At 31.8% G+C, this 23,566-nt stretch overlaps 1 protein-coding gene across 3 annotated transcripts in view; it reads right to left on the reverse strand.

Annotated features, from left to right (window-relative positions):
* Positions 1 to 23,566, reverse strand: part of LOC118191816 (RAB11-binding protein RELCH homolog) — a 104,881-nt gene that overhangs the window by 9,044 nt on the left and 72,271 nt on the right. For 2 of the 3 annotated variants that reach the window (XM_085821866.1, XM_035362669.2), the window contains 8 exons: positions 18,429 to 18,514; positions 16,630 to 16,736; positions 15,279 to 15,461; positions 14,298 to 14,361; positions 13,707 to 13,730; positions 12,857 to 12,995; positions 8,191 to 8,307; positions 3,147 to 3,300 (listed from right to left, as the gene is read on the reverse strand). In XM_085821866.1, coding sequence (XP_085677992.1) covers positions 3,147 to 3,300; positions 8,191 to 8,307; positions 12,857 to 12,995; positions 13,707 to 13,730; positions 14,298 to 14,361; positions 15,279 to 15,461; positions 16,630 to 16,736; positions 18,429 to 18,514 — 874 coding nt within the window. The remainder of the gene's footprint in view (positions 1 to 3,146; positions 3,301 to 8,190; positions 8,308 to 12,856; positions 12,996 to 13,706; positions 13,731 to 14,297; positions 14,362 to 15,278; positions 15,462 to 16,629; positions 16,737 to 18,428; positions 18,515 to 23,566) is intronic. The other variant, XM_035362677.2, reaches the window with a different exon arrangement.

The raw sequence follows: 23,566 nt of genomic DNA on the forward strand, positions 1-23,566 counted from the left end.
TTTGACTAATATTCTTTCTAGTGTACAAGCAGTGGCGAATTTTGTCCCCTGGGTGATCTCTTATAAATTTCCTTTGAGTCCTTCAAAGAGTAAAGCTATGATTGTTTCCAACAATTTTGATGGAAAAAATATCACTCCTATAATACTCAGTGATTCTGTTCGAATTTGTAGAAAAAAAGTATCTTGGTGTTATATTTGACCAAAAATTAACATGGAAAAAACACTCTGAACTTCTTTCTACAAAATGCAAAAAATATTAATGGTTTTCACTGAATTGCCAAAAATACCTTTGGAGTAAGCTATGAAGGCAAGAAACTGATGTATGGACAGTGTATTGTGCCTTTCATTTCATATGGCTCTTACTCTTGGAGACATGTTCTTGCAAAAAAGAATAGCAAAAGAAATCTGAGAAAGATTCAACAAAGAATTCTTCTTTGAATTATTAGTGGTTATCGAACCTTAAATTATGAGGCTACTTTCTTCTTGCAGAAGTTCCGCTGGTTGATTTCAAAAGTGAATATAAGAATAATACTTTTGAGGCATTGGCAACTGATAATTTGGAAGACTGCATAAATGAAAATGTCCCCTTTCCCTATATGCCTCATCCAGCTACTTTAGAGCCCATAAATTTCTGCGACTATAAAGAGACTATTGAAAAGTCTTTTCATATGGTTTGCTTCACAGATGGCAGTAAAATGAACAATAAAGACAGCCTTGTATTTGTTCTTTTTTAAGACCAATCTGAGATTTACTATTTTAAGCACCATATTTGAAATGAATGCACAGTTTTTCAAGCAGAAATTCTTGGTAATTATTTTGCAATTAAGTGGATAAAGGATAATAAGGACAACATCCTCAAGGTACCTTACATGTTCTGATTCTCTTTCTTCTCTAAACCTTTTGAACAGTATTACTAGCATTGACAAATTAGTAACCCAAACTCTTTTTACTGCCAGTTTGCTTAGAAATAGAAGAAATGACATCTGTTTTGTTTACATGGATGGTCATCATGATTCTATGGGAATTAAAGAGCCGATTTGTTAGCTAAAGATGCTTTAAATTTACCCATTATCAGCATTCCAAAGAGCTATTGAAAGTCCTTTCATTATACGAAACTTTTAGTAAGTGGAATGAGAAACATACTCCATCTTGTAATGCTGATGGCACCAAAAGGTTCTTTCCTTCTATTTACCATAGACTGCATTCTGAGTCTTTCCACTTTAGCTAAGTATCTGTTTTTACCTGGTCATGGTAAATTTGCAAGTTACCTGTTTCGTTTCAATCCAAGATAAAATAATTAAAAAAAAAGTACCTCAAGATGTGGAACATTTAATTTTTTTCTGCCATACCTTTGATGGCCCTAAATTATGCTTACAGAATGATTTGAAAAACTCTGGCATGACTTGACAAGTGAATTTATCTGTTTTTGTGAAGTCTAGACTGCTGTTCTCTGTTTCTGTTCATTTTATGAATGCATGTAATATTTAATGCTTTAGTTAAATTTGTAAGCCCCATCTTGAACATCAGTGGTGCGCGGGGGGATTGTATGTGTTCAAAAAAGGAAAAAAAAGTGTAATGGACACACTATTTTATTCAAATTTACAATAAAAATGAGGGATAAGCTAGAAAAATGCTGCCCTCCTCCCATAACCACTTAAGTGTGGAAAATGAAAACATTGTCCACTAGCAATCAGGCGTTTAAAGGCTGCTTGTAAGATGATCAAATGCTATTACATAAAATGTTTCTAGTCAAAAGAAATATCAGATAATCAAGACAAAAATATAGTTACACCATTCTTTCTTTTTCTTGAGTACCATATTCTCTGTTCCCATAATGTGTTATGAGAAATGTTAACTAAAAAAAAGTTTTATGTAAGTTCTTGATAATAATCCTTCTCGCTATTGGACATCTGAATTTTTGGCGTAGCATTGTACTACAATTTAAAGTTATACGACTTTTGTAACATACAAACATAAGTTTCAAACTGTTTGTTTCTTATTAAGAACTTCACTATATTGAAGAAAAACCCTTAAAATACAATATAATACACATTCATAATAAATTAAACATTTGATATATACAGCATCAAATGAATTTAATATACTTTTAGATGACTGTTTCATTTCAAGCTTAAATTTTCCATAAGTATAGATACTATTATTGAAGCATATCAATTTAAAGTTTAAATCAAATAATTGGTATTTTTTCATTAAAGCCAAAACATATATTTTCAGTACACATAAGCGCTTATTTCTTTCCCCCATGCTTTTAACATTATAAGATGAAATAACTAGGAACAGCAACAACAAACTTTCTCAAATTTCTTGACAAAATCTTTCAAAAAGCTGCTGTGGGAAAAGAACACAATCTATGTCACTTTTTCTTTTTTATGATTAAGCTTTCATTCATTTCCACAATTTTGTTGTGTCCATCAATTTTAATTTTAGGACAATTAGCACATAACTGTCTTACATAACTGTTTCAATACACTGCATAGTTGTGATTCTTTTCATGCAAGCATTAGTTTACAAAACTCAATAGACATTAATACCTGGCACCATAAGCAACTATACTGCATAGCAGTAGTGAAAAAGTACGATTCAACAAACTACATTTGTGTTTGGACACCTTTTTTTTTTCTGGTATGAAAGAAATTAAAAAAGCCATCACATTTTAATTTTATAAAATTGTGTTATATTTCATCACAAAGAACATCTTTCTCGGTAAATCCTACATTGTGAAGTACATTACAACCGATTAGAAAAATAACACTGTCAAGCAAGTGATGGTTTTAAGGAGAGTTATTGCCAGAAAAGAAGCTAAACTACACTAGTAAACCTGTCATCGCGAAAACATGAGAAAAGGGAGGGGGAATCCAAGTGCCTTTAATGAAGAGTGCCTGAAAATTTTAATATTACTGAAATCCATAATAAATTTCACATTATTAATATACATTAATTCCACATTATAATATCTTGAGGTACAATTAGTTATATTAAAAACAAAAGAACACATTAAAAAAATTGACACAGGACAAGAAAAATTTTAATTTTAATTTTCTGATATTTGTCATTACTAGAATTTTACAAGCATTCAACACAAAAGTCTAAGAGGAATAAAATATAATTGGCTGTGGAACACATACCTTTCAACAGATCTTCCGACATCCAGTTTAGCTTCAAATTCTTGTATCATACTGTTTATTGCATCTTCATACTCATGAGCAATCACTTGAAAGTCAGATTTTAGACAATGTAAACCAGGCAGAAATGCTTCAGCAATTAGTTGATCGCTCATAACTATACAGAGTTAAGATTTAAAGTACCAGAATACAGGATTTTATGTAATATAGTAAATTCTGAAGCAGTTACATCTCTTTTCAAAAAAAGGAAGATTTTAATATTATTAGACCAGAAAAATCTTGTAAAAACATATCTGACATTACATGAATATGTATTTTTGAACGAAATCAATCTGAGTTACTTTACCTGGCAGTAATCTTATTGATAGCTTAAGATTCATGAATGATCTAGAAATTTTATTTCAATTAAAGTACTTTTTTTAACTATGCTCTGTTTTAAGGTTTCATCCATATTATTTGAAATTTTTAAATTTTTTTTTTTTAAATTAAAAGCAATACTTAAAATTAAAAAAGAACATGCTATTTATGGCCTTAAGCAAAAATGCAGTTATGAAATTTTAACTTTGCTACAAAAACATCAGCAATTCAAACAATTAAAATAAGCTCGAAGCACACAAGTCAAACTGCCATACTAAGCCTGGAAAATTTGCAACCAAAATATGCATCGGAATAACTTATTACAAGATTTACAGTGCATAAAATCAGATTTCAAGCAATCTAACAGTAATTTGATGAGAAAATTTAAGATTTAAAAGAGATTAAATTTTAGAGAATGAATACTGAATGAAGAAGAAATTCAATAACATATTTTAAAAAGCAATGATTCCAAAAATTATTTTGATAATCTAACACTAATTTTACATTTGGAAAATACAGTACATAACACATAAATCCTGCTCATATAGCTTTTGTATAACACATTAACATAAACTTATAGATTGAAAAAAATAACGAAACACTTTGCTTTAATGAAACAATTCAGAATGTCAAACAACAGAATGAAACAATAATTCAAAACTTAAAAATAAAATTTGTGAGTAATTTAATAGAAATAGCAAGTGAAAGGAGAACTACTGATAAGCAGAAAAACTTCTCATTAGAACTATTAGAAAATATGTGCTTTTTAATACATTATATAGCCCCCAAAAATTAACATAACAGATTAACTATTTCTGAGAAACATTTCATCAAAGGAAAAGCACAGTACTGTAAAATTTGAATATGATCAATCCAATATTTGAATACATGTTAGGAATAAAGTATATTTTTAGAATACATAAAGCATCACATTTATGAAAACAGAAACCGCAGTAATCAGTTTTTAGTTTTTTAACACAATATTTGAATAAAATTTTATACTGTATGAACTAAAAAATTCAATTTATTAAGTTTAATAGAAATCTGCAATTCTTATTTACAAACACAAACATGAAACCATAATCCAAGGCAAAATACTTCTCCACACACTTTCAACATTGTGATGTCTGTGCTTTTGATTCTGGGATGTTTCAATGCCCTTTATTCCTGAGGTCCCTGTGTTGCCCAACCAGTGCTACTTAATCATCCTGGTCTTAAAAATTGCATGGTTGTTATCCAGAAGTTCTCGCAAGATGCAATAGAACAAACATGGTCATCACAGCTGACACTCTCTATATATTTGAAACCAATATGAATTTTCTTGCCATCATTATGGTACAATGCTAAGTAAGGACTCCTTTTGCTACATTATGGACAGTCCAAGATAAAGGCCAAATTACATCTGTCAGAGCAGTTCGAGCTGCTCGTCCGGGCGTTTCGAACCAAGTGAACGGACCTGTACTCTGATAGATTGTTTACACCATTCAGAGTGAACTGACAACTCCGTTTTTTTACGAAATGGATACCAAAGAAACTCAGTTTGAGAGAAGTTATTTAGTCAACTGTGGTTATTGAAATTCAAATTAATAAAGTTTTTTTACTATATACAACTGTTTATTTACACCTAATTAATCATTTACAAAATAATGTGTTTTATTATTTATTATTAGAAAGAATATATTTATTCCTCCAGAATCCACAGAATCAGTAGCTCTCTGTGCATGTAATTAATTATGCAGAGTTCTGACTGGAATTGTGTTATTTCTAGAGAAGAATGCAAAATTAACACATGGAATATTTATTCAAAGTTACCATTAACATGACAGAAGTAAACTGTATAATATCTACCTAATTATTCAGAAAATCTTAAATAAATAAGAAGTAGCAAAAAACTTGGGAGCATTACATATATTACCACAGGTAAAAGAATATATATATTATGACATACAGGGGTTGGACAAAATTATGGAAACACCTTTAAAAAAACATGTTTCTTTGCTTAATATGGTGTAGGAAACCCGTTGGCATCCAAAACAGCTTGCAGTCTTCTCAGAATGGATAAATACAGTTCCTGTATGTTTGCCAAGGGAATATTATACCATTCTTCCTGCAAAACGGTGGCAAGTTCAGATAACGATGTTGCCGGTGGATAACGAGAACGCACTTTCTGTTCCAATGTAGACCACAAAGGCTCGATAATATTCAGGTCTGGTGACTGTGGTGGCCAGGGGAGATGGGACAACTAATGCTTGTGCTCAGAAAAACCAGTCCTGGACAATGTGAGCTGTGTGAACAGGGGCTTTGTCGTCTTGGAAGACACCATCACCATCGGGGAACAAAGTTTGTACCATGGGATGAACTTGATCGGCCAAAATGTTCACATAAGTCTTGGCAGTCATGTGCCCTGACACAGTTATCATGGGGCTAGCAGAGAACCACGATATAGCTGAACAAACCATAACAGAACCCCCGCCATGTTTCACTCTTGGCAACAAGCAGTCTGTATTATAGGCTTGAGATGGCGTTCTCCAGACGTAAACTCGGCCAGAAGTGGGAAACAATGTGAAAGAAGACTCGTCAAACCATATTACTTGTTTCCACTGCTCTATAGTCCAGGCTTTATGACTTAAACACCACCTTTTCCTGTTACAGGCATTAGCATCACTGATGAGTGGCTTATCAATTGCAGCACGGCCAGCAATTCCCTGTTTATGAAGCTCCCTTCTAATTGTTTTGGTACTCACAGGGTTCGGTAACACAACATTCATTTCAGCAGTAACTTTTGCAGCTGTGGTCTTCTTATTTTTTATCACAATTGCTCTTAATGATCGTCTGTCACGATCACTCAGGACACACTTTCATCCGCGCTGTGATTTAGCAGATGATGTTTTTCCGCTTTTCAAATATGCAGAATAAATCTTCGAAACAATACCTCTTGAAACACTAAACACCTCGGCTACCTTGCTTACGGAAGCACCTACCATACGTGCTCCAACAATTTGCCCTAGTTTGAAGTCTGTTAACTCTGACATAATGCAATGTCAACCTCACATAACAGTACTCCAACAACAACTGAACTGTTTAGCACATTTACAAAGTTTTATAGGTGGCGTCAGTAGTCAAAAATGCCAGCGCCACCTACATATTTCATTAAAATCAATTTTTCTTTTCAAACATGCATTTCACAAGGTGTTTCCATATTTTTGTCCATCCACTGTAGTTCCAACAGGAAGATATTTATCGCAAATTGTTACTTTTGGATTCTACTGAAATTGTGTTTCTGGTCAATGCACAAAGTGATATCAACAAAATTAATAATGGTTAAATATAGTGATTATACTTTACTTTTAAAATGCTAAAACGGATAGTTTAGGAAGATTAGAATTCATCTAGCATAATTTGTACAAACCTTAATACACCTTCAGTACTTGCACTCACACATCCAAGCTGAACATGTTTCACATCCAAGCTGAATTGTAACGAATTATAGCCCAGAATGTTTTTATACAAAGCAAGAAATTTATATATCCCTAATAAAACAGATCTATGTATTTTTTCATAATTCCATTTTTATTTTTATAGTTTATAATATCATATATTTACTGCATCCTCATGTAGAGATGCTTGTAGAAAAATAAATATAATTTCACATAATTATAGAAGTATGTAACATCTTAATGAAGCAGTGAAGTGTTTCCTAAAACACTTCATAAGATGCGTATGCATTAAAAAATGCCATGGTTTGGCTATCGCTTAATCTCGGCATTATAGAACTCACTGTCACGACATCCCTGCGAACGCTGCTCGGAGTAACTGCCCGAACAGATTTTTAAACAGGTTCAAAGTAGAAACGGAAGCGCTGACTCATCTCCCCTACGTTTCTACTCCGTCGAAGTGAGCGTTTACATTGTCAAAGTAATCGTAATGAGCGACTCGCTCCGAGCCGCTCTGACAGGTGTAAACTGACCTTAAGACAACTGCCTTTTGGTTTTTCCTTCTGCAAAAAAGCTTGCTTATTTATTTAATTGATTTTGGGAAAGCACTTGAAAGTTATCCATCTAAGGAAGAAATATTTTCATGGAGCTTCCTACAAACAACTAATACTTGGATTACATATATGGAAAATCATATAAACACCTACACAAGCAGCCAACAACTGGAATATAAACTTGGGTTAAACAATCATGTTCAACAGTCTTATCCATTCAGCTGCTGGTTTAGGTCGCAAATTTTGCGATTATTAGAATTGCTTATAACAAGCTCGCCTCTCACTCTTTTAAGAATTTTTATGATTTACAAATAAGAGAATTTACTCTACCATAAAAAATCTAACCTTAATACTATAACTATATAGATAAGTACAACTGGTGATAAAAAGAACATGGGAAAATATAATTCAGTAATAATAGTGCAACATTCAGAGTGGCATTTATATTAAGACTGCAGAAGCCAAGCTAACACATTAAGTATACAAAAAGAAAGAATTATTTAGTGTTACAATAAACTCTGATAAACGAGACAGCTAATTTTTTAATATCCTTTGCATTATACATTTTTAACAGAGTAACTTGCAATGAAATACTATTTTTTTAATAAGTCTTCAAGAAAATTTCTATGCATTATTAAAACTCCTAATATAAATTCAATATTTATGGTCTTGCATAAAATAATGAACAGTAATGAAGGATACAGCAACAAGACATAGCAGTATATGCTTCTAACAATGCCAGAGCAATATCCATTTTCTTTGTTTCATTTGTAGTACTATTATTTTTTGCTGCTAATGCAGCTAGCCTCGGTAAAACAACTGCAAAAATTCAAGCACTTTTAATGCATAATGAAGAAGCATAAATTTTTCTGTAATATATAATCAGATAGGAAATTCTTTAGTTAAAACCATCATAATACATATTTTTTCCATAATATTATCACAAACAAAAATATGAATAAATTCACATACAAGATGTCAAGAAAAAGTCATGGATCAAAACACACTATATCAAGAAGTATTAGATTACCATTTATGTTTTTCAGCAGTATCAAGGAAGTCATTGTTATGGTGTTATAACACCATACAATGACTTCTTGAGGTAACTTCAAGATGGTTTCGTTCATTTTTTTTGGGAAGTACAGAGCCCAATTCATTATGATGCCATAGTATAAATACAATCCAACATTTTTGTGATTATTTTACAAGATACAGACTATTAAAGTGTTAACAGTGATCATTCTGCAAGCTATTGGAATTGTATCACAAAATTATGCTATTTTAAATGCAGATTTTTAAATGTGGTCTTTCCAAAATTTGTAGACCATTAACATTACATTTGTTGCATTCTGCAGGTTTGTGGATTTGGAGTGATTGATGACAATGAATTGATGAAGAATCAAAACACAATTTATTTAGCCAGTATTACTCAGGACAATTCCAAAATCACATTTACAGCCATTGAAAAACTGTGACAAACATACTGAAACAATCAGCAACATAGCCTTCATGTTATAACGGTGAAGACAGCTTCACGACAAAACACTAAAGTACAATTCCCAACTCGGTTGATCGCTCTTGGTCAACACACTCAAGACAAAACTCAACGATACACTGATGATATACTCGACATTAGACTGTTACTTCATGTACAGCTAGGGTGTAACCCCTTCGAGCCGGGTAGTAAAAACGCGCGCTTATCGCTGAGGCCGGCAGTGTCTCACGCGAGCGTCTCTCCAGGGCCGGGGGCTTTTTTGATACTAAGCCTAAATCCATGAAATTTCCGAAGTATCAATGCATTGTTTAATAATGCTATATAGAGTATTTAAACGGCTTATGCTTTATAGATATTTATATATATATATACTTTAATTACCTTATTTCTTGTTTAAATGCATATTTTACACATTTTATTTTAATTACTCACCATTTTATGACTTTTAACATTATACATCTGAAAACTAAATACATTACTTAAAATTCTCTTTTCGTATGAAAAATTTGAAAACAGGGATCTACACACAATCCTACGTTACATTCCTTGCACTCCTAATAACTCATTTGCCATTTTGGAGGATTTTTCCGGGAATGTGAACAAACGAAGCATCGTCGTCTCATTTTCTTATCAGTCTCTTCTGAAAAAAGTTTTGGAAAATGTCTTTCAGTTAATCTTTCAGAATCAATATCTGAAATATTTTGCATCATTTCTGCTATTTCATGTTCTGTTAAAAATTTTCAATGCTTCGACATTGCAACGGTAAAAACAAAGAATTCACGTCTAACAAGATCTAATTATTTTCTAAAAACTGAACTGCAAACCGAAATACCCAACGCTTTAGAGCAAATAAAACTTCTCTACTTACAGTAAACAACTACCACGTGCGAATAAAGTGCGATTTAAAGAGACGTCATAAATCACGCCATTCGGAAACATTTATTTCCCCGTTTGTTTATATAATCAAAAACACGTGTATGTGAGTCATGCTTCTCTCATTTCGAGTAGAAGGTCTAATTTACATGTATCTGAAACCATATGGACATACAGTGCCATCTTGTGGCAGAAATTATAGTTTGAAAAACGTTCCAAAGTACTGGCACAAATACGTGACAGTCGGTAGAGAATGGAACAATCCTCTGGCACGCCTGCGTGTTGGCCGGTAGGTAAGTGTGTTCGTTGCTGGCAAGTATACGTGACAGTCGGCACGAAGGGGTTATATAGCTTTTGGCCTGCCTTTGAGAACATTCTGGGGCAAACCAGTAAGAATTCGTTCCAGAATGTTCTCACTCCATGTATGGTATATCGCCAATTTCTCAATTTCCCAAACGGCCAATTTCTCACCAAATATGGCAACCCTGCCTTTTTGCCATTTTATGGCAACCATAAACTCACTTTGCAGAGAAACTACATTACTGCGGCTAGGCATTTTGTGACACATTACGCTGTCATGAATTTATCAAACATGCAACTGTTTAATGTTTCATATTACATACGGAAAACAAAATTATTAGTTTTATTTTCATCTTGATTATGAACTTAAATCAGATTCTAATTTTAAGACTTTGAAAGTAGCAATATTTTCACATTATTCTTGCTTCCGCTAAACCACACAAAAATTCTTCACAAAGTTTATGTCACTGTGAATTTTCTTAATTTGTCCTGAATAAAAATAAACATTGTATAAAACTTTAGAATTCATAAACATTAATAATCATAATAATATTGTTTATTCATTTTTAAGCGAGTTTTAAACTGAAAATTCAAGTTAAAAATCACTTTTATTCTGAAATTCAACTAAGCCTATAAGGAACAGCATTAACTTTTAACCCTTTCTGGCACAATGTGTTCGGTGTGAACACACCAAAAACATTTCCTCTTTAGACACTGAAAATAATCAATAAATATCACAAAAACTACAATAATGGTTACTTTTAATCCCTTTTATGAATGATAGATGGCAGCACCACACAAGCAAATCATTAACGTTGAGATATATTCTGCTTTTAAAGACACTGATTTTTCAAAGAAATGTTTCATTTTTTTTTTTTTAATATAAAGAATAGCAATGAAAAAAATCTTTATTATATAATTTTGTTGTTCGTATGCTAATCTGCCTATTCTGTATTACTTTTAATTTTTAACTTTGAAATATTGCGTATAGTGAAGCTTTCAGTATATGGTGTGTTCGGACTGAACACACTGTACTGGTAGCGCCTGTCACGTGGGAGTGAGTCACAGAATCTGGTCTCGTGCTTCAAAACATGGGGAAGGCTGAGAGCATAGATTTATTTATATTTGTTTTTATTCTTTTCTGTTTTTGGTTTTGAAGACCCTGGTGCTTTGTTTTCACTTAGCTATTTGATTTTCAGCGAGAGCAGACCCTTTTTTCCTCTTGCTTTCATCGTGCGTAGTTTGCTTAGTTTTGATTTCTGTAGATTTTTATTTGTATACATAGTTAAAAATTATTTTTTTCTAGTCAATAATTAATTGTAAATATTACAGTATTTTAATTATTTTTCTTTAAATTTTAAAATTGTGTAAAAGGCTCGGAGAGGCCTAAGCATTCCCGAAGCAATGAGAGTTTGAGAGTTTCCTTTTTTTGGGGGGGGGATATATGAGTAGGCCTAATTAGACTGCCTACCCTTTTTTATTAATCAAAACTCTGACTTTAAAAGGTAGCATGTCGGAAAGGGTTAAAAGTATTTCTTGAGCTGCAGGAGTACGCAACTTTCTCGCAAATACTTGTACATTTTGTTCTACCGCAAGAAATCTTTTTTGCCAAAAAAAGAATCTGGAAATAGAGTGCTATACAATTTGCTTGTGCAATCCTGGCTATTAAAACTATGATGGTGCTTAATCCCATAATAGACTGAAGTAATTTCATTTGCTGATATATTGTCCTCTTCTTTTGAAGATTCTTCACAAAAAAGTTCGAAACTGGTTACGAAGAATCCCTATTCAATATTAATGATTAGTGTTTCTTGCTTTGGGAATGTACAGTTATACAACACCCTCGTACTTAATATTAACCGTTTTACGACATAATTTACATTCTCCATTAAAGTTGTCTTTCTTCATAAGCCAATTAAATTGAGTTAATCACTTGTCTTGAAACGACGTCGAATAATTTGTCTTTTTTCGTGGCACTTGTTCACTTCAAGAATCAGAATCGTTTTTGTAACTAGACATTATTATGAAAGCATTTAAATAATTTCAAAATACATGCTTGTTTGTAGATAGCTAGCTAACTGCAGATTAAATGAAAGAATGTATTGAAAATGAGAGTGTGGTGCTTGTTTGTAGATAGCTAGCTAACTGCAGACTAAATGAAAGAATGTATTAAAAATGAGAGTGTGGAGGGAGCGTGCACGAGACACACCAGCTCCACTACTCATCAGCAAGGCACATAATCACAGCAGATTGCTGCTGCAAAGAAAATATGTATAGACATTCTTTAGCTGTTGTGCGCAGTCGTGTGATTTTTGATGCTGTCAACCATTTTGTCTGTGCGCATTGTATAGTTATTTTCAGGAAACTTGATATTCCAGGAGAGCAATATTTATTTAAAATTCCTTCCGGGAGCCAGGAGATTTTAATTTTCAGGGCTCAAATCTGGGAGAGGTCGCAACCCTACTCACAACTAACAATAACACAGTATTTATTTATGAAATAACCTGTACATGACAAATAATACAGAATATTTCATAAATAACAAACTTCATAATGAAAAAGATTTACTTAATTTTTTGCATTTGAAACACATAGCATACAATACATACTTTGAAGATTTCTAAATCATAAATTAAACTTGAAATTTATAGCATTATATATTAATAAAACTAAATATTAAAATATTTTTCAGATTATTACATTCATCTCTAAATTTAGGCTCTGTATTTGGTCCAACTTTAGCAAAGGTTCTGATGACTTCCACATGCAATAAATGTTGATCCCAGTACATTGGATCATCAAGAAATGTCTGAAGTTGCAGATGCACTTTTTCCAAGAGCTGTTATAATGTATAATCTCAAATTATTCAGAATTGCATATAAATATTGACTTTAATATTTTCATTAAAAATACAAAAATACTGAAAGATTACACACACACATATATAGAGAGAGAGATATCATGCAAAACATAACAAAAATTTTAAATATTCAAATTGGAATAAACCACATGCAAAAACCAAAAAGCAGAAGCACAGTGACAAACACAAATGTGTTGCCAATGTGCTCCATGTGTTTTAAGCGTGCTGTTGTTTGACTGCTCCAATAATAGGCTGTATTTACACACAGAAAAATGTAATTAATTATCGAAATTTTATTTTAGTAATGCAACACCAAGAATTATAAAATAAGGGTATGAAATACATATCTAAAAAGTATAAATTTTTAATCTACTCAACAAACCCCCTCCCCCCAAAAAAATGAAAGGTCTAAAATGTGTCAATTTTTATGAAAATAAGAACTTACCAGTTTATCCATTAAAACAAACAACATACAATATATATCATCTAATCATTAAATTTAGTAACAATTACTATGCAACAAAACTGTCTTTAGCAAAAATGAATATGATGATTGAAAGGTTGAAAGAGAACACAATAAAAAAACATAAAAACTAAGTATTGTTTGAAAGGGATCTATTTATTGGAGATCTGTCTACTTGATGGAAGGATAATAAAACTGACTGAATTAACACAACAGTGAATTCCTACCTGTCTGAGGAAACTTGAGATGTTCTAAAGTGCAGCATAAAAATAAAATATGTATTTTTTTTATTTAAATTAACATTATGGCATTTAATAGTTTCAAGGCTCAAATAATAAATTATGGCTCACATATTAAATTTTACCACATTATGCTCACATAATTAAATTTTATTACCACAGATAATATAATATATGGAAGGCTTTATAATTTTCAAAAGCCCAAAAAGAAACATTAAGATGAAAATTTCATACTAAAAATTATTGCTAAATATTAATCTCCTTTATGTTATTTATGCATTCTGATTATTAAAACTAATAAAATTAAGAATAGTGTGACTAAAATAATTCAGATACTTTTAATCATTAACATAAAATAATTTATTATAGGATCAACAAAAATTTGAAAAAAAAAATTAAAACTGAATTATTTCCTAATAAATATCCCATAATTAAGACGTTGTAGTACTTATCATAAAAATGATAGCAAATTAAAAATTGGGGAAAAAAATGTACATGAGTATTAAATCAATGTCAATAGTATTTACTAGTAGCTCATAGTATTTTTATCAGTATTTTAATTAAGAAAACAATACTTACATCCTTTTGAGAACTAAGTTCCATAATGGCCCCCAAAGCAGGAACAGTTGCAATTCTTACAACTCTGAAAATTATGATATTTAATATGCAAATTTGTGTCAAAAAATAATTTTTTACAACTTACATAATGCACACACACAAAAGTAAAAAAATCCTTATTAACAAAATTCATTTTATTATGAAAAAGTTTTCAGTATGCTGGGATTTTATGGCTGTCCCAAAGCTTAAAAATTGAAATTCCTTTTTTAACCTATATCTCCTAAATTAAGAACATCATCATACCCTTTACCCAAATTTTTATTTTCTAGATTTCTCCCACTACTTTCCAATAGAGTGCAGAGTAAAAAATTATTTAGATTCTTTTTTTTCTCTGATTTCTTTTCTTCATCAATAAACATACAGACATTTCTCCTTGGTGTTTTTGATGCTAAAAAGCTGTTTACTAATGATCCAGTTGATGGAGCATTAAAATGTCTTGAAACCAAACTTCGATAATTCCATTTCACACGTACTAAAATTGACGAGTTAATTTCTCTCAATAAAATAAATTAAATCCACTTTACTTTCCAAATAGCATATTGTAGGTTTAGCTAAAGATAGTCCAGGACTTGCTAAATTTGCATGTACCATTTTGAAGTCAAATTATTTGAAAAACCTTCTTTTTTGCTTCTGGATTTGCCAGGCAGAAGACAGAGAGACTATAAAAAATATGTGATGAGTGCCACACAAAATTGATAAATTATGTTTAAATACCTACTTTTCACAAATTTTCTTTTAAAAAGTTCATTAAGTACTATTTTGCATTTAATTTCTAATATTCATAATGTTACATTTATTTTGTAAATATATAAATTTCATTTCCCTAATTATTTCTCATGCACCATACACCCATAAAAGTAAACATAATAAATAGTGAAAAAATGCAAGTTTTTTTTTTTTTTTTTTTTTTTTTTTTTTTTTTTTTTTACACTTTACACTTACATCTCTGGGTCACTTGCCAAAGTAACAAGGGCTGGTGTAACACGAGTCCGCAGCAAGTTTTCACTCACAACACCAACCAAAATTTCAAACAGCCGCCCAGCAGTAACTCTGACAAAAGATGAATTATGTACAACACCATCCCAAAGTACAGACAGCAACAGTTCATGATATGCTTTATTGGTGCTGAAAGAAAAATACCAAAAATATATACTTTCTAGAAAATAAATATATTTTTCATTTGGTTATGCATGAGAAAGGGTAAAAAATACTGAGACATTCAAATTTGAAAAAAATTATGTACACATATTAACTAAACATATATTGGGTTGTAACGGTTAACTATCATGCAAACAGATCAGAAACATCATTTACTTCCAGTTCTGTTGCAAAACGTCAGCTATAGAATATCACCAAATCATGTGTATATATTTAGGTACTAATGTCGTATCATATAAGACTGTGAAGGTTTGGTAACGAAAGTTCAAAAACAACGACTATGACATTTAAGAAGCAAAATGCTCTGGCTGTCCTAATGATGTTGACGAGTCTCGTCTGCGGAAACGTGTGAAAGAAGTATGCAAGTATTACCCATTAGTCATGCTATACATCACATAAACTTGACGTACAAGTTCAATTGCTGCATACCACATGAGCTGACTCAAGCAGGTAACGACAATTATAAATATATTAAAGATATTGCTTTCATGTTTCCCCCTAATTTTATTAAGAACATTTTTTGGCAGAAGACTTTCATTGTAACTAGATATTATATTATCTAAAATCATGAATATCAAATATGTTATTCCTTATATGTACCCCACTAGTTTACAAGTATTTAAGATTGCTGAATACTGAGAGTTCAACCTTAGTGTTCCCAGGCACATGGGCTGGCTGCATATTTGGTTTTTGTGGTTTTTCCCATTTGGAGTATGCCAGTTTCTCTTGGATAGTTTTTCATGAAGGCATCTCTCTTCTTAGTCATATTGAAATAACAGTAGTGCTTTGTCATATTCAAATAAGCTAACTTATTCTTCAGATGTACATATTTATCTCCATACATTTGTCTTTCTAAATAGCAACAAAATTAGATATTTTTATGACACAGGAATAATATGTATGATACAAACACTCAACGAGATTCTGGGATACTATACTTTTAGATAATCATAAATTACACATTATTTCTACTAAACATAAAGGAAAAAGTCTATATTTAAAATGGGTCTTCAAAATTTATTTTAACGAAATATCACATGCACATAAATAAGACAGATTTAATCAATTTACTAATTGATTTATAAATCAATAAATTATTATTTTATTATTTGCAATATATGTTTAAATATCATACCTCAGTTCTGCAAGAGCAGCTTTTATACTGCAGTCAGGTAGATGATAGAGTGATACAGTGCAAAGCAAATCTTGCAGAAATTCCAACAATTCTTGCCTATCTTCAGCCTAAGGCATAAAGAGCAAATTTTAATGAAATGCAAGAATTGCAGCTAAGGTGGAAGCTCAATTTTTTTTTTTTTTTCATTCCAAGTATTCTTAACAGGGACAAATAAACATTAGAGTTGCAAGCACAATGTAACAAAAATCAAAATATTGCAATATGAAGAAAAAGTCAATTCAATTTAATTTCAAGTTTTGTTTGGCAATTAGTATTCAACTATTTCACTGCAGGGAAAATGGGAATAAAAATAATTAAGAAATATGATTCACATGGAAAAAAGTATAACAAAAAATGTTATGCTTCAAAACAGAATTGAAGAATATACAAAATAATTTAGAAAGTGATATTTTGATAGATCAAGCTGTGATTCTGATGATGTAACATTATTCTACTATTAAACAGAAATGCAAAATGCTGCAATTTCAGTGTTTCAGGAAAATGTAACCGAAATTAAAATTAGTACTACATATAGAAAAATTTTTCATTAATAAATCCTGGAAACTGATGGGTTTCCTGAACAGCTAATTTTTTAACTAACTATAAGGAATCCTACTAACATACTGCTTAAAAAAAGTATCATACACTTGAAAACTACAAGTAACTTATCAAGCCTGAACATTTTCATATAATATTATTACCAAAAAACAATTAAAAATAGTTTTTATTCTTTTTAAATTACTGCTCCAATACTAATTTTCCAGTAACTAAATTATAAGCACTCGTCAAACATTTAGTCATTAAAATACTCACTTAAATGTTTTCATAACCTTATAGATGTAATTTTAAAAGAATGGCAATAACATAATTGAAAATGACAAAATAAACAGTGTTTCATATTTTATAACTTGTTCCTTCAGACTTCCTTTAACATCTGGAAGATCTTATAAAATCTGAATAATAAAAAATCAATTCATCCACAAACTGAACTTTTTTTAAATAAGAAGAAATATTCAATTAAGTATGCATTTGATATATAAATTAGGTAACACTATTAAAGATTCCAAATTCTACAAATACAGCTTTCTGAAATATAAACTAGTAAGAAATCATTCCAATATTTCCTTTTTTAAATAAAAATAACATCCATTCTTGCTATTAATTAGCCCACCAGCGACCAAGTGACAAAGTTGCTACTAGAAGTTCAACCCCTGGATTTGATTCCAGGCAAACAGGCTGGCTGCAGAGGCATTTTCATGGTTTTCCCCATGAATCCCAAGAACAGTCTTACACATGTTAATTAATTAATAAGTCTTTCTTAATAATCATAACAGTTTATATGTTGATAAAAAAACTTTCAGTACATGCATTGCTAAGTGACCTAAAAAACTGAATAATTTAATTTCATGAAAGGAAAATGTTGCCATTTAAGTTATGACTTATTTTATTACGCTAATTCTACTTTTTGAAATTTAAAAAATTTTATGAATGAAATTTCCCTTAACTGAAAATCAAATAATTTAAAGCACTGAAATGTTATTTTCTAACAAACTTAACTTTTGGAATTCCTTATTTCATTTAGAAGTAGAAAGCTAATTTATTTAACCACATGTTTAAATTTATGCAAGATTGCAGTATACAGTTTTTGTAACAAACATATCACAGAATCTAAAAACACCATATAAAATCTTACAGCTATTTACCATTATATGCAAGTCATAACATAAAACATAACAAGAGGTTACTTATTAATTCAATACCTGATGAAGAGCAGCCAAAACTCCTGCAACATATACAGGAACAGTTGCATCTTGATATGCTGAGCGATTTGCAGCTGTTCCCAGATCTAAATATTCAGTACAAAATTTTTGATGTATTAGAAGAAATAGTTAAAGAAAAAAAATTTTTTTAAAGATTTTTTGCAAACAAAAAGGAAAATTATCAGAAAAACACATTGCGCTATAAAGAAATGTGCTAATATATATATATATATATATATATATATATATATATAATAATCATAACCAGCAATATACATTCTGTTGCAAAATATATATACAGTCAAAAGTCGTTAATCCGGACTCGTCGGGACTTCGGCGATTCCGGATTATCGATTTTTCCGGATTATAGATCATCAGTTTAAATCTCGTAAGATGGCATGCAGAAATTCTAAAATTAAAAATATGAAACCGTACTTTATGAAATAAAGAACAATTATGATCTAAAGGGTATCAAAATTTACAAAAAAAAAAGGCTTAATATTTATTTGTTTACTTTATTAAACATTTCTTTCAATGTAAGTTTTTTAAGTTGCTTCGTTTTATGTGATAATACTTTCTCTTTAATTCTATAAACAGACATAATTTCTTGTTCAGTTACAAAGTTCCGCTGTTCAAGTCCCGTTAATTGCTGTGCCGAGAATACCGACTAACTTGTCAATCGAAATTTTTTCGTTTTCACTAACCTCTCTGTCACATTCTTCATGTCTTTATCCATTTTTTGCAGCAATTCCACATTTTGTTTGTTGGACATCGAAACATACTTTCGTTTTGTAGATCCTTTGGAAGTTCCAGCATCGGAAATTCTATTTGACATAATCGAAAGTTCAAGTTTACTTTTATAAAATTGCTCTTACAGTCTGCAAAAAATAATAAGCGGAATCCAATTCGAAGATTAAGGAACAACGCAATCATTAACATTAACTGAAATAGATAATTAGATAATTTTAGCTTACACTGTCCGTTATACATTAAACACGCAGGCGAAAACGTATTCTGCACATGCGCACACGCATATGCGCAGTAGTCAAGGTCTTACGCGCACGCGTAAAACGCCCGTGCGCATGTGCCAACGCAGCGCATGCGCAGAAAGTTTTTAGCTTTGAGGTCCGGATTATAGATCATTCCGGATTATGGGTGTCCGAATTAACGACTTTTGACTGTATATATATACATGCATCCAAGAAAGAATTGAGCCACATACAAAACTCAGCAGTAGTATAGTGTTTGAGTAGACAAACAAATGGTCTAAAATTGAGGTGAAAAAAAGAATTTTATTTAAGAGTAGCAATACAAAGAATGTGAAAATTAGTAGGTGGTAAAGCTACCCCTGGCAGCTATACAAGCTGATACTCAGTTGGACATGAAGTCTGTTAAACTGCTATTGTTCCTCTGTGGGAGATGGTGCAACTGGTCAGAAAGTTGTGATGTATTTGTGCATGGCTGAATTTGCCTGCCCAAAATATCCAAAACATGTTCAATAAGGTGACAGGTATGGAAATCTGCCACGCCAGTTGATGAATTAACACATCAAAGACACTGTTGGGAAAGTCATTCGGTATGTGGCTAATCATTGTGCTGCTGGAAAACAGAACCTGGATGACCAACTAGCATAGGCAGTACGATCAGCTGCAAAATGTCACAAACATCCCTGCAAGCAGTCAAAGTACTTTGCAGCACGACTAATGGTGAATGGCTGTCCCAGCTGATCCTCTCCAGACTGTCACAACAACCCGAGTTCTGTGTGCACTTTGGTAACAAATGGTACATTGAATTGCTCACCTCTTCGTCTCCAAACATGTATGCGACAGTAATCAACATTGACAGAAAAGCATGATTTGTCACTGAAGATCACATTTTTCCAATTGGACTTTATATAGTTTCAGTGAGAGTGTCATTACAGAAGATGATACTCCTTATGGCGGAGTTTCAAAGTCAAGTCTTTTAACACATGTCAAGATCTGAGCCCAGCATTATTTAGTCTTCTGTGAATCAATATCCTCAGATCCCTGTGAGTTGGCAAATGGGACTATTGAATTGATGATATAAGGTTGTTTAATAAGTTCGTGGAACGGAAATGAAGAAACCAATTTTTATTTGTAAAAATGATTTTATTTTTCAATGTAGTTTCCCTCAACTTCAATACACTTATTACAACGGTCTTCTAATTTATGGATCCCTTGACTGTAGTGGTTTTTCGGCAGCTCTGCAAAATGTCCCTCCACGACAGCTATTACCTCTTTGTTTGAAGAAAATCGTTTTTCACGGAGATCTTGTTTGAGGTGTGGAAAGAGCCAGAAGTCGGAGGAAGCTAAATCTAGCGAATAGGCTGGATGCTGCAACAATTCGTACTTCAATTCAGTTATTTTAACAATGGTTTTTTGAGCTGTGTGCGCAGGTGCGTTATCTTGGTGGAATATGATTTTCTTCTTCTGTAATCCGGGTCTTCTTTCACGAATTTTTTCGTCTAATTGATACAAAAGGTTACAATAATAATCCGAATTAATTGTTTTGCCAGTTTGAAGGTAATCTATAAACAAAATTCCTTTTGCATCCCAAGAAACTGATACTAACACCTTCTTGGCTGATTTTTGCATACGAATTCGCTTCGGCGCCGAAGAGCCGGGTTCACACCACTCCTTAGCCTTCTGTTTTGATTCAGGATCATGATGGTATACACAAGTCTCATCCATTGTGATAAATCGACAGATAAAGTCACTTTTATTCTTCTTAAAATGCTCCAAAATTTGCTGGTAAAGTCGCATCCAAATGTGTTTTTGCTCCATCGTTAGAGAATGCGGCACCTATTTTGCAGAGTTTTTTGAAACCCAAATTAACACTCAAAATATTGCTCACTGTGCCCAATGAAATGCCTAAAACCTCTGTTAAATCTCTTTCAGTCAATCGACGGTCTTCCAATACCATATCTTGTATTTTTCCGATGATTTCCGGTGTTGATGCAGCTTTTGGATGTCCCTCTCACGGATCGTCTTCAAGGCTGGTACGACCAGTTTTGAATAAACTAGCTCACTTGCAATCCATTGGTTTTGAAGCAGCAGATTCACCCAACTCATTCCCCATTTCGGTATGAATTTCCATTGCCTTTAAACCTTTCTTTACAAAGAATTTGATAACTGCACATTGCTCAATTTTATCCATACCTGAAAAAAGGCACAACACGTTAGATATAAAGGGCAGTTAAACAATGAATAAATTAACATATCGAAATGAAACTTTTGACGTGTTCCTAAGAAAGAACAAATATGAAAATGGTGTCGAAGTTTTAGGTCTAATATTGACGAATAGATGGCGCTCCGCAAACTTATTGAACAACCTTATAGCATAACTGTTGGTACAGACATGACAGTTCTTCTAATTGCCTGATCGTCTTATGCACTGGTGGTCCAGAGTGTCCTGAGTTACTACATGGGCCAAATATGTCTTTGCTGAGCTGCAAGTTCAAACAATGTTCCAACAATGCTATTAGAGATATGCCAGTCGATCGGCCTATTCGACCAACGGGCCTCTTTTAGCCCTATTATATGACCCCTCCCAAAGCCTGACAACTGTTTGTAATACCATCAAGTATGTCTTAAAGGCATCTTTCATTATTATGTCTTGTATCCAAGCTGTCAGCACAAATGCAAACGCTCATCACTCGCCACACCTGCCCTTTTGCATTCTACCAGTTGCACACTTCAGACGTACAATGCACTGTTCCACAACGTTGACCTAGTGCTGCAAGTTTAATCAGTTACACAATTCAGCAAAACACATTTGCATGCCACATTTCATAGTTGTGTCTCAATTTTTCTTTGGGGCATATATATCTATTTTTTGCAAAAAAGTGTATTAGGTTGGTAATCAGCAATACTAATATATTACTTAAAACTTGAAAGGGGAAATTTAACTGGGATATATCATTTCGAGAAAGATAAGTTATTGGAAGAACAGATTAAAAGATAATAATAAATTAGAAAAAGAAAATCTGAAAGGATTCAGATTTTAACTTGGCACCAGAGGGTTTGTTAATGTTTTTCATGCTTTGAATGAGCTCATAGTTACCAATTCGCTTTTGTAGTCATGCTTCCTAACACTACTTTTTTTGTCTCTATTATTAGATACTGCTCTTTTTGCACTTACACCATATCAAATTGAATGGCAAAATCACAAAATATTTAAAACCAGCATATCATTAAAATTTCCAACAGAATATTTAGTGCTGCCACACATATTTTTTATATTCGCTATATTATTTTTTAAAAAATAATGCATGGTTATAACATTGGTGGCAACATCCTTTTATTCGAAAAGAAAGAGACACAAAAATGAGGATTGAGGCTAATAACAACTCTAAAAAATCATACATGAATTACATCTATTCATGGTCTAAAAATCATACATGAATTACATCTATTCATGGTCTAAAAATCATACATGAATTACATCTATTCATGATCTAAAAATCATACATGAATAAATATAATATTATATTTCCGTTATAACTATTCCTTTCATTTTTCTATTTTATACTGAAATTCATTCTTTGCACTGCACGCAAACAAAATTTCTTATTCTACTACATGGTTTAAATATGAAGATTCTTATTACTTATTGTAAAATATGTATAAGTTTTAACAGAAAATTTAACAGTATTTTAATAATAATAAATTCTGAAAGGATTTAAGAAAGGGAAATGCCACAATATTATTACTTTGTAATTAAAACATACCTAATTAATTTTGTGATTTCAAACAGAAGGGTTATTCAATGTACTTCCCTTCTGATCTCAGCAGAACAGGAACGAAGGATTACCTTGTCTGAGATTTTCAAAGAGTACGTATATGGGGGAGGGAGGGAAGAAGTCTCATAAGTTCCAGAAAATGCATACTTTTATAAGCAGTTCCAGTTTTTGAATTCAAAAGTTTATAATTATGTGAGCAAATCAGAAGTTTTATAATCACTTGTGAAAAAACCATGATAAAAGAAGAAATATACAAGTTTATAAGGTAACAGTTTGAAGTATGAAGAAAGGTTATAATAAAACACAAATAATTTTTTAATTATTTCATTAGTATGCATGACTGAGCAGCCTTATTTTCAATTTTATACATTACAAA

This window comes from Stegodyphus dumicola, chromosome 8 (genome assembly GCF_044657685.1).
Source record: "Stegodyphus dumicola isolate Sdum_Otavi_A_Nest chromosome 8, ASM4465768v1".
Lineage (NCBI taxonomy): Eukaryota > Metazoa > Arthropoda > Arachnida > Araneae > Eresidae > Stegodyphus > Stegodyphus dumicola.